This window comes from Trachymyrmex septentrionalis, unplaced genomic scaffold (genome assembly GCF_001594115.1).
Source record: "Trachymyrmex septentrionalis isolate Tsep2-gDNA-1 unplaced genomic scaffold, Tsep1.0 scaffold37, whole genome shotgun sequence".
Taxonomy (NCBI): Eukaryota; Metazoa; Arthropoda; class Insecta; order Hymenoptera; family Formicidae; genus Trachymyrmex; species Trachymyrmex septentrionalis.
Window position 1 is genome coordinate 234,158 of NW_017305536.1, and position 12,826 is coordinate 246,983.

The 12,826-nt window shown below is 33.0% G+C and overlaps 2 protein-coding genes across 8 annotated transcripts in view; one reads left to right on the forward strand and one right to left on the reverse strand.

Moving 5' to 3' along the window:
* LOC108750655 (tyrosine-protein phosphatase Lar-like) overlaps nt 1–12,826 on the reverse strand; it is a 369,675-nt gene that overhangs the window by 163,538 nt on the left and 193,311 nt on the right. The window lies entirely within an intron of this gene.
* LOC108750654 lies at nt 6,388–7,741 on the forward strand. Its single transcript, XM_018490280.1, has one exon. The coding sequence runs from the start codon at nt 6,493–6,495 to the stop codon at nt 7,693–7,695; it is 1,203 nt and encodes a 400-aa protein (XP_018345782.1). The 5' UTR covers nt 6,388–6,492; the 3' UTR covers nt 7,696–7,741.

The window sequence follows — 12,826 nt, forward strand, 5'->3', positions numbered from 1 at the left end:
CATCAGTCCGTTCCTTTTTTAATTTTTTTTTTTTTTTACATTTTTGAGAGTGCGTACAATTTTAAATTGTTATTTAAAGTTGTCTTATTTTTTTAAATGTAAACAAAATTAGAAAATCACAAAAAATCACAGGTATTTTGTAAATAGTCGACGTTGTTCTCGCAGTTAACAGCTTTCAATGTGCTATACGAATTTTTAAATTTTGTTAATGATAAGAATAAATAATAATCCTTGTTTCGCGTTATAATTAAGTGCATGCATGGAGACAGTACTTGCGGAGGACAGCACTACCTCCAAAAAATATAATCCAACTCAATCCATATTTTAGTATTGGGTGGCTCTCGCTTTGCATATAAATACTTTACAATGCAAAACGAGCCACCCAATACGGAAATATGGGTTGAGTTAGATTATATTTTTTGGAAGGCAGCACTTACTGCCTCCACGTGTACGTTTTTCAACACGAAACAAAGTTTTCTCTCCGTCTTCCCCTTGTCAATGGGCGCACGACTTTTTACACAAAGCGAGGTCTACCAATGGTGGAAGGTATAACATGGTGTGCAGTTGGATAGTGTCTCTTTCTAAATCTCTGCCCTCTCCTTGTGCAAGGAAAGATTCAGTACCAATTTCGCAAACAGGTTGCAACGACGCAAAACAGATCGATATTTATAGTCGATTCTTACCTTTAAAACTGCCTTAAGTACAATCTTAAGATGTCGTAAGTCAATCCGAGGACTATATTAGCATCTTAAGATATTATTTAATAGTTTTAAAATAAGAACGGCCTATTAATACCGCCCCATGTTTCGCGTTTCGCAGTTGGTAGCCCTTGAATCCTATTGACGATGCGGAGCAAAAGTAGGCATGTTTGATCGAACTGCACACACATGTAATCTTTCCACCATGGGTCCATACTACTTCCCCTCCCTGTCTAGGAGCATATACGATTTGCCACGTGTTCAAAAATAAAACTTATTCGTTTTTGAAATAGACTTTTTTTCCACAAAAACTACAAGCCGCCTCTTAAAACATGCTATATTATACATGTCCTTTTATAAATTTTGTTCATTACTGAAGGAAAAAATTGCGATTTTTTGGGGAGCACCGCTTCTGAACATTTATCTTTGTGGCAATTGAATAATCAGTGTACGCACCACAAGCATATGAGAGAGATATAACATAGGCCACAGACCCAACGTAAGAAAAAGAAAAAATTACATAAATACTAAAAAATCGCAATCCACAATATAACATTAAACAAACATACAATAATGAAAAAACTAGTCATATTAAAAATATATTAACTGATTCTTCGTTTTCATAACGAGAATAAGTGGTAGTCAATGGCTAATAATAAGGCCGGCATTGTCAAAAGAAACGTAGATATAACCAAGGTATGGCAATCAGTAAAATAAAAAATTAATCGTAAAATAAAATGCTATTTATAAATAAAATAAATATTAGGATAATGTATATCAAGATTCGAAAAACTTACATTAACAAGTAAACCAATGGACTCACATGAATTTTCAGCATATTAGAATAGTGCGATATGTTACAAAAGAAAATGCAATTACTTCTCAATTTATCTTTTTCTTTAAAAATTGTCGAAACTGTGGCAGCTCTCTTGCTTAGTATAACAGAATAAAAACACCCAAATAGTTATAGCAATATGAGGACTAAACGTATATCTATATAAACATTAATTTTGGCGTCCGTAATTAAAAAGTTCACTGAGAATATCAAAATAAGCACTATTTAATAATTCCATATCTTTATTTATATTTATTCTGTTTTTTTTTTGTTCTTTTATGTGGATTATTTCGGAAATCGTCCTTTTTTGGAAATTATTTTTCGAATTTAATATACATGCACCGTCCCAATTAAGAAAAAGAATGATTCAGTTTTGTAATGTATTCTAAAATAATTATGCTTTGAAGGATCTAACTTTATATTGCCACTATGTTCTTTAAGTCTCATTCCCAATTTTCTTTTAGTCTGTCCTACATATGAAGTATTACAGTCATTGGATGGAATTTTATAAACATTATTTTTCGCTACTAACTATCACTCTTATGTGCTTTTATTATCTTGTTAAGTTTATTGATAACTCTAAATCCTATCATAAATTCTGATTTATTTACTATCACTGCTGCTACTCTTTTCGAAATGTTTTTAATATATGAAAACATAATTAATGAAACGTTTCTCAGATTTTTCTTCTTTAATAAATACATAGTTTCTCTTCTTAGATGTATCTACTCTCTAAATCTGAATCAGTGGATCATATAATAGTCACTAATTATCTAGTGGCATACTTGGCACTGGATAATCAGTAAAGTTAAAAAACTAAAAAAGGAAGAATGATGGAGTATTATATAATTAAAATACTGATATTTGCATGTTAATTTCAATCTTCTAATGTAATACTACATTCACTGAATTTAAGCACTAAAACAATATTAATTAGATCACATAAAGATTAAATAGATTAAGGATCTCACATTTCATTGACTAATTATCAGTGATATAGTTGACACTGATATCAGTGATTATCCACTGATTCAAACTTAGAGAATAACTTTCCATTAAATAAAGTTTTTAATCTATAATTAAGTCTATTAAAAATAATGTTTAAAGAATAGCCATTCTTAAATTTCTAGATTTTTTGAGTTAAAAAAAGGATTCGATAATAACTGCTCTATCTACTAAATTATAAATAACTCCAATTTCATGGCACATTGGATAGTAAGAAAAAATTACAAGCATCTGTCAGAAAGTGTCTCTTTAGGGTACCAATCGAGAATTATTTTTTTAATATTTATTTTTTAAATAACTCAATCAAATTGCACAGAGAAGGAAAGAATGCACTAATAATAAGAGAAAAATGTTATTTTTGCCAAAACCTATGCCAAAAACTAAATAAAAGAAACGTTAATAATGAGTCTCGTAGATTAAACGCTCTAGCTCAGAGAAAAAAATGTGTTTACTTGCTTTTACAAGCAATAAAATTTTCCGTTATAAACAAAAACCTATCTCTACTACAGAAAAGAATTAGTTTTATAAAAGCTATTATAACAATTTCACGATTTTAATTACTCTTCTTTTATCATTTCCTTGAATAATCGAGATAATTTACATTCATTCTTTCTTTTACAAACAAATCTTAAATTTTTCTATGTACCGAGGAATTAAGTGCTTGAATCTTTACCATAGAGTCTCCTACTCTTCGTATCATTTTATAGGACATATCTTATGTTTACACAAGACAAGTATTGGGATAAATGTTATACAGCCACAGTATCGTTTGGGCAATTCACGAATATACTTCATTCGAACATTACTTTGGTACTTAAAATCGATCAAAATAGTTTACATATCAGTATGAATAAAATGTCGCATGTTGAAGACAAATGGATAAAAAAGATAACAACAACAATTATTGAGAATCTTGGATCAAACGTTGATGAAGCTGAATATGAAGTTTGCGGATTCACCAACTATGTAATGTCTATGCAGTACTATCTAAATGTAAAGTTTAAAAATAAGAACGGTCACAGCGAGGAATTTTCTATAATATTGAAAAGACCAATACAGAACGAAGAAATAAGAGTGCTGACTCGTACTAATTGTCAGTTCCATAATGAGATACTGTTTTATCAGGTATACATTCAGCCCGGTGAACATTTTGCAAAATGCTTCTACGCCAATGAACAACCGCTCTTTGATTCAGTGGTCGCCTTGGAAAACATCAGCAAACGAGGATACGGTCCTTGTCCATATATGTATGACATTCCTCTGGAATATACATTAGCGGCATTTCGTGAGATGGGACGATTTCACGGTAAAGGATACGTCATGAAGGAGCTGCAGTGCGAAAAGTTCTTCGATATTATGAAACAAATTCAAGAAATTAGATTCGATGCGAAGTATGAATGGAAGAGTATGATGAACGTAAACGCAACACGAGCGGTGGAATATCTTCGCAATCATGGTCACGATGTAACCTTCTGTGATAAAATGGAAGCTTTATTCTCGCAAGCGTTTGACAATGTGATGATGAAGATAGCAGAGCCGCGAGAGCCGTTGTCCACGTTGTGTCATGGCGATTTTACATTAGGCAATATTCTCTTCAAGACGGAAAACGATAAATATGACGCAATGCTAATCGATTTCGCACTTTGTAAATACTCGACTCCCGTCATTGATCTTTCCACGTATATTTGTCTGTGCTGCTCGAATGAAATGATGAAAGATAAATTCTTTGAAATAATGCGAGTCTATCACAATGCATTGAAAAAATATCTTCTGGAGGCTGGCGTTTCGAATATCGAGAAATATTCGTATGAGGCTTTGCTGGATGATTACAGAAGAAGTGGTCTCTTTGGTTTCATCATCGCATCCTTCTATTTACCAATAGTAAGAGGATATTACACTATAGATATAGAACAATTAGCACACGTTATATACGTAGATCGTGGGAATAATGCATTTGCATTTGAGATGAAGCAATGCGGCGGAGACGAAATATCCAAGATATTAGCTGACATGTTATTATATTTGGTGGATCTTGGTTGTTTAACATATTTTTAATAACAATGCGTTTTTATTCTAAGATACATAGATTATCATCAATCAATAATGATAGTGGTATGAGTTAAAAAAAACGTGTGTTCAATTCACAGCATCTGTATTTCTGCGATTGTTAACTACATCTCTTTGACTGTTGCCAAGAGTTATATATATGACATGCGCAGAATGCAATGACATCTTATGTATTTTTACGTACAGTACTAATTACAAAGAGGCTGGTCATCTCATTCTGTGACGTCTCCTTCTTACTTAATGTTCCTGTACAGCGAATTCACTGCACGCATTGCTTTTACATAAGATAATACTTATACGTGAATCATAGGAGTTAGTAGTCTAATGTATTATATAGATGTTTGTGATTCAGTTACGTATATATTAAATATGAAATATTAAATATAGAAAAAAAACACATTTTTATGTATAAGTAAAAATATACTGTTATTAATAAATAAATCGATAGATTTAATGAATAGATATTAGAGATATTAAATAATCAAATAGCTGTTTTATTTAAGATTGTGCAACAAAAAATCTTTCTTTCAAGAAAATACAACATTTTTGCTTGTATAAAAAGATATAATTTTATTATTAACATTAAATTAACTATAATTTATCATTTCAGCATATATATATCTATTATCATTACAATAACTGTGTACAATTAGAAAGATCACAGTATATCAGATCTTAATATACATTATTTTGCATTTATATTTATGATGAATTTTTATAAAATCTTTTTAAGGAACAAAATATGAAATATTTCTAAAGAATTTAATGATATAAATATAATAAAATAAGAGAATTTTTCAAAATTCAACAATAACAATAGCTCTTTAAAAATATTGCTAACATTATAAAAATTATTAAAAATATTATGTTTTATAAAATATTAAATATTCGCTAAATTTGTCACGCTTCCATTATATTCTTCCTTAATCTCATGTTACGAATCAAAAAGATCACGTTCTTTTATATTGAGTCATTCAGTTTCTACAGTCATTCGTTACTCTTCGCACGATTCCGTATTTCATCTACTTTCTTCCAGCTTTTTCGAGTGGCCGCGTATTGTTCGCGAAAGCATCTTTCGTGACCCCGTTTTTTTTTACATCTATTCGAACGCCAAAGAAGAGAGACGGAGATGAACCGTTTAATCCTCCAAAGTGAAGCACATAAAAGACATTAGTCTCTTATTTTAAAGTATTTTATCATTTTATAAACTCACTTAAAAGTAAAATAGAGATAAGCTATTAGATAATGATATTAACTATATTTAATAATACTGTTTATAACACTAGAAATAAAATTTTAAAATTAAATAATAATCTGATTGCATCTTATTGTATGTCCTGTTAACACATTTTTAAGGCGATTTATTGTAAGATATTATATATTCTAAAAATTAATAGCTGAGCATATAACAATAATACTATGGTAATTTTGTCAAATTTTTCGGAAATATTGCAAAATTGTATCAGATGTTGTATACCGCCGTACATATAATATTGTATGTTGTATATTGTATAGAAAAATATTGTGTATTATATACAATAATTTTAATTAACCAATTGTAGTCATTGATTCTCTAGATATAATTGTGAATTAATTACATACACTGCTTTCTGTTGTTGATACATCACTGTTATCACACTATTATAAATTTTTAGTACCCTAACTTTTGACACTATATTTACGATCTTTATAGAGCAAAATAAGCTTCATTTATAATCTCTGCAAAATGCTATAAGAGTGACAGTATTGTACGAGTTTCAGTCATAATCAAGATAACGAACCCGTCTGTAGAGTGCTTTGCATTTACAGATTCTTAGAATCGTGCATAACGATTTAGTGCTGCTAATAAACAATCATAAGCAGTAACACGTAGTTACTGCTAATAAAATGTTTCACACTGAAGACGTTAAAAAATGGAATAAAGAGGTTATATTAAAAATTATTGAGAATCTTAAAGAAAACGTCGACGAAGCTCGGTATGAGATATCCAAACAAACCGGTAATGTTATGTCAATTATCTATAATATATGCGTGAAGTTTAAGAACAGGACAAAGGATCAGAGTGAAGAATTTTCTATAATACTAAAGAAACCGACACAGTTCGAATTTCTTAGACAGACAATTCGCAGCGACGTTCAATTTCATAACGAAATTTTATTTTACCGCATGTATGCCCAACCAAATGAAAATTTTGCGAAATGCTTCTACATCGATGAACGACCGCCTTTTGATTCGGTGATCGCTCTGGAGAACGTCAATGAACAAGGATATTATTCTTGTGCCTGTCCATGTAAGACCAACACTCCTTTAGAATACACATTGGCAGCGATGCGCGAGATTGGACGATTCCACGGAAAAGGGTATGTGATGAAGGAACTGCAACGCGAAAAATTTTTCGCTATCGTAGAACAGCTTCAAGAAATTAAATATGACAAAATGTTAGATGAAAATAGAATAATCTTTCTCAACTTGACCGCGACGCGAGCAGTGGAATATCTCCGCAATCAGGGTTATGACACAGCCTTTTGTGATAGAATGGAAGCCTTACTCTCGAATGCGTTTGATAAAGTGATGATGAAGACGGTAGAATCGCGAGAGCCATTGTCTACGCTGTGTCATGGTGACTTTGTGTTGGACAATATTCTTTTCAAGACGGAAAATGGACAACACCGAGCAATACTAATCGACTTCGCATGTTTGAGATATAGCACTCCCGTCGTTGATCTTTCCACATATCTCTATCTCTCTTGCTCGAATGAAGTAAGGAAAGATAAGTTCTTCGAGATTATACGAGCCTATCATGATGCACTAAAGGAATATCTCTTAGAGGCTAACATTTGGGACAGCGAAAAATATTCATACGATGCTTTGCTGGATGATTACAAAATAGGTGGTCTCTTCGGTTTCGTTATTGCATCTTTTTATTTACCAATATTAATGGGATACGTAATAAAAGGACATTTGACATGTATAAATGAGTTTGAAAACGAAGAAACAGCAAAACAGAACAAACAATTAGGCGGAGATAAAATTTCCAAGATATTAGCTGATATGTTGTTACATTTGAGAGATCTTGGTTGTGTAGAATAGTTTTCATTATAAGATTTAATTTTATTTAATTTTATAACATACAATAACGTCATAATATTATAAATTAATAATTGTAAAGAATAAATTGAGTAAATTTAAATATTTGACAAAATATCATGAATATATAATGTAGATATGAAAAGCATTTCTGTAAATAGATTGCAATTGAATATACTGTAATAAATACACATTGTTGTAAACCTCGTTGTAAACTAATATAAATATACTTTTACATTATAATAAATATATTTTTATAATGTAACACTTACTTCAGATTTAATTAAGCAATTTCAAATATGAAAAAAAGATACAGATTTATTATCTATTATGGGTCAAAATCTTGTGTACCGTTTGAGATAAGAGTAGAGTGTAACTTTGTAGCATATTGATTTTGATATTGAAATTATTTAATTTTATAAACCAATCCCTCCTTTGGAATAAAAAAAAATATATAATTAAAAAAATATAATATAATTTAATTTTGTTTATACACACATTCTCACACACACACCTATATTTTATATATTTGAGTAGAAATCAACAAGACAAATAAGAGTACGGCGTATTAATCACTATACAAAGTAATAAAATAAGATATTTTATTACTCCTTTATTTCATAATTAGTGCTGTAATCAATTGTACTTTTCGAGTACACTCTTTAGAGTTCTCTTCAATAAATACAAAAATTAATGTGTGTCTCTCCTTTGTATATCAAACTTGAGTTACCAACAAATTGATAGATGTGACGTGGCAAAAATACCAACAAACAAAGAAACTGTCTTGAGAGAGAGAAACTATGGATGAAATTAAAAATTATATAATACATTATATAATACTCTCATTCACTCTGTTGATTTCTATTATCGGTTTTAATTTTTGAGAATCCGCAACAAAATTACATTTGGATTGGTTTAAATTTACTATTTAAAATAAGTAGTTCGAGATAAAATAGCCGAATATAATTAGCGGATTTAGCGCGGAATATATATATCACGGAAATGAAACAACGTGGATAAGGAGCGGGTTAAAATTGAATCCCACCTATATGTACTCGTATACGCGACACTCAAAACAGGCGTAGTATTGCGGCAGTATCCCGTGCACATTGGTAAAATTATTCTTTCGTCCGTGCAAGTCCGGATCTGCCTTTCAAATAAAGAAGCATCCGTACGCTCAGAATAACTTCGTCATTTCCATATATTTTTCCAAGCTGGCAGTAGCGTTTATCGCGAAGCTAACTTATGCCCGAGGTTCATGTACAGTCAAATTTTTTGTCTTTATTAGTATAAAAATGATTAAACTCTCGCGACTCGGAAAGCAGTAAAAGTATTACAAGTTATTTTATGACATAGTAATTACACTACGCTATCCTGATTTTAAAAAATATTTTACGTTACAGAAATAAAAAGTCAATTTTATAGACAGTATTATATTTATCGCTCATTCTACGAGTTGAAAAACATCGCAAACATAGTTGTGTAATACTCTTAAAAAACAAAACATCTATTTTTCATCTAATTATAGAGAACTGCGATTATATACAAAACGTGATGAATCACGCATGTTTCGCAACGTTTCGCAATGTTTTGTACGCGATATACCTATAATCGTAATTAAAAATAATCTTAATATCTCAAAAATATTTTAAATAAAATTATAACTGTAGTATATATATACTAATAAAAATTACAAATACATGTCTTGTTTAAAAAATAATTTAAAATAGAAATATGTTAAAATCAATACGAGGGTCGTTTGAAAAGTTTTGAGCTTCATTATGAAAATAGCATTACTCGTCAAAACTCATTCCAATACTACAATCGTACATGTTTTGAAAGATACCTATCAAAATTGTAGCCATTTTGAATTACTTAGTTGTTGTTTGACAGTCATTTGTGCCAGTCCATTAATGTTTTTGTAAAAATGGGAAAAATCAAATATCAGCGGTCGCCATGATAGAAATTTATGAATTGCGGTTCAAATTGATTGATCATCCGTATTCACCTGCTCTAGCTCCTAATGACTTTTTCCTATTTCCTAGATTAAAATAAAATCTTAATCTAAAATTTGCGTTTTTAATACGTTACATCGTTATCTTTATAAAATAATTAGCATTGTCGACGCAAAAAATATCAATGCGATAATATCCTATCTTTGTGTCAGCATCATAAATACATTATTTAAAATAAAACAAATAGATTTTACAGGTGTATAAATTTATTATCTGAATTAAAAATCTTGTGTATCTTTTAAGATAAGAGTATAACTCCGTAGCACATATTGACTCTGATAATGAAATGAGACTCGTACAATGGTAATATTCCTAGAATTCCTGCTCCATAAAATCATTAATTTGCTGTAAATTTTTTTCTTCTTTTTGGAAAAGTAATGTAAAATACTTATTTTAAAGTAGATGAAAGTATACAATAAATAAAGTGAAGAAAATTTTCGAAAACATAAGATTTTGGAAAATCTACAGAAATCCATTTTGATTTCATACATGGACTCCAAAATCTGATATTGCCTACGCAGAAGGATACTATTTTCACAGTTTTGATTTAAGATAAAAAAAAGTTTTCTTATTTAATTGCGAGTAAAAGCATTCATAGCTTATTATCTTTAGACTATACAACAGATTAAACATTCTAACGCTGTGTGAAAAACATTTTGATTGCTTTAAGCTTTAAGCAAACAAGGTTGTTACAATAGTTCGAGAAGCCACCAATCGCCAACGTTAGGGTTCTCTCGTCGTCTTCCACATAGTTGTCGAAGCGTCCCCCGGGATAAGTTTGATCGTTAAGGCCAAAGAATGCGACATCGTACATCGCCTAGCGCGAAACTTTTCGAGGACCGCCTGGAGCGAGTTTAACAATCATCGAACTCGCCAAATAAATGCGATATCGAGAAAAACAGGCGGAATACGTATTCTGCAATGGAAAGACTTTTTATTATAGAGAAGGGGAGAGAAGGGGTGGAGATAGGGGAAGGGGGAAAAGAGGAAGGATGAGGGAAGAGGGAGGGAGGGAAAAAGAGAGGGAGAGAGATAGAGGGGAAGAGGAGAGTCAGGAAGGGAGAGAGAGGGAAGAGAGAGAGAAGGAGAGGGGGAGGAGGAGAAGGAGAGGGGGAGGGGGAGAAAGAGAGAGAGAGAGAGAGAGAGAGAGAAGCATTTATTGTTGCTCTAGGGCAAGCTCTTTAAGAGTAGAATTGAACAGAGTAAGTTGTACAGAGAATGGATTTGAATAAATTTTGACATAAATACATATAGATCAATAATTAATAATTAATAATTCGCACGCATATATTAAAACTATAAGAAAGAGTCATTATTACATCTTCGTTTAGATAGAAATAATAGATAAAAAATTTGAAGATACAGAGAGTAGCAGCGCAGAAGTATTACCAGCCAATGCGAAGAGTACAGATAATATTTACACACGGAGCGAAAATTCGAGTTCTAAAAGAAATTTATTAGATTAAGAATTCTAAAAAATTATTGTATAGAATTTTTCTAGAAAATTACTTCGAGAGGGGCGCTAGTCTACGCTACGCTGTCGCACATGGCGGAAAAGTCCACTCCTAAATTCACGACAATGCACTGATGGGGGGCAGGGAGTTCCACATCAACGGTGCAGCACTAAGGAAGGAACGCTGATAAGTAGAGGTCCTGCAGAAAAAAACTGCAAGATCGGAGATGGAAGAACACGAGGGTTTACGCGAATTGGAATAGGGACGAAAGTAGGAAGCAATATAGGGAGGGATACTCGAGCACAGAATGGAATAAATGAGACAGCACGAAAGGAAGGTCCTGCGATCATCGGAGAGCCAATTGAGCAAATCATATAGATGGGAAACATGATCGTCCCTGCATAAATCAAAAATAAATCGCACGCAAGCGTTCATCAGTCGCCTCAGTCAAAATCTCTGGCCAGTTAAATCCGAGAAAATCGCGGCGCAATAATCAAAAATAGGAAAAATGAGAGAGGACACGAGTCGGATTCGCAGCGCTCTAGAGAGACCATTCCTGTAAGTGCTTAAGCCCCCAGAGAATCCCATTTACCCTAATAGAAATCGCACAGATGTGTCCACGAAAGGTTGTTAGTCAAGGTCACGCCAAGGTCAGTCATCTGATTGACCAACTCGATGGACGAGCCGTAGAGCTCGAGTTTGATGTCGCGAGAACAGTCTATGCGGTTAACGTATTTAGTACTTCCCAAGAGCATGGCCTTGGTCTTACCGACATTCACCTTAAGGCTATTTCTGGACACCCAAAGCTCCACCGCCGCGACATCATCCCTCAACCTACCCAGAACCCCCACAAGCTTCCTAATGGGAAAATGTACGTATAGAGCATGTACGTACAATGCCTAAGCAAAGATGGGAGATCATTAATAAAGAGACAGAACAGAAGAAGACCAAGAACGGAGCCCTGGCGGACGCCAGCACTAACTGACATCAGTCTGCGAAACTGAAGACAATAGAGAGCCGTCAGGTCCTCGAACGCGTTAGGATCTGCCTATTAGATACAAGGACAGGACGAAAGATGGAAAACTCTATCAACTTGTGGAGGAACAGATCGTGGAGGACGGAGTCAAAAGCCTTAATAAAGTCGAATAAGACAAGCAGGGTAACCACCCCGTTTGTCAATGGCCTGCCTGATGTCATCGACGACCCGCACCAAGGCGATCTGCGTGCTGTGGCCCCTCCAAAAACTAGCCTGGAAGGGGTCTAGAAGATGAAAGGAAGTGGGATAGAAAGAGAGCTGATCAAACACAACGCGCTCCAGGATTTTAGAGAGGTAGCAGAGGATAGAGATCGGGCGAAAATCGGAGAGCGTAGAAGGGCTCCGCGTTTTAGGAATGGGTAGACTTCCAGGATGAAGGAAAAGTAGAAGAGTTAAGGGGAAAATTGAAGAGATCGAGGATGACAGGGAAAATGATCGGTAGGCTGTCAATTTTATGATACGTCGATTTATACCGTCTGATCCAAAAGAATTGGGCGAGCTTGAATAGATTGCCTAAGAGTATCAGGAGTTATGTAAAGAAAGTAAAAGGAAGATGGATTAAAAGGAGAGGGAGGGAGGGAAGGAGAGAAGAGGAGCGAGAGAGAGAGAGAGAGAGAGAGAGAGAGAGA

Excerpts from the sequence above, each read along its gene's own strand:
- LOC108750654 (XM_018490280.1), top strand. The coding sequence starts at position 6,493 with ATGTTTCACACTGAAGACGTTAAAAAATGGAATAAAGAGGTTATATTA.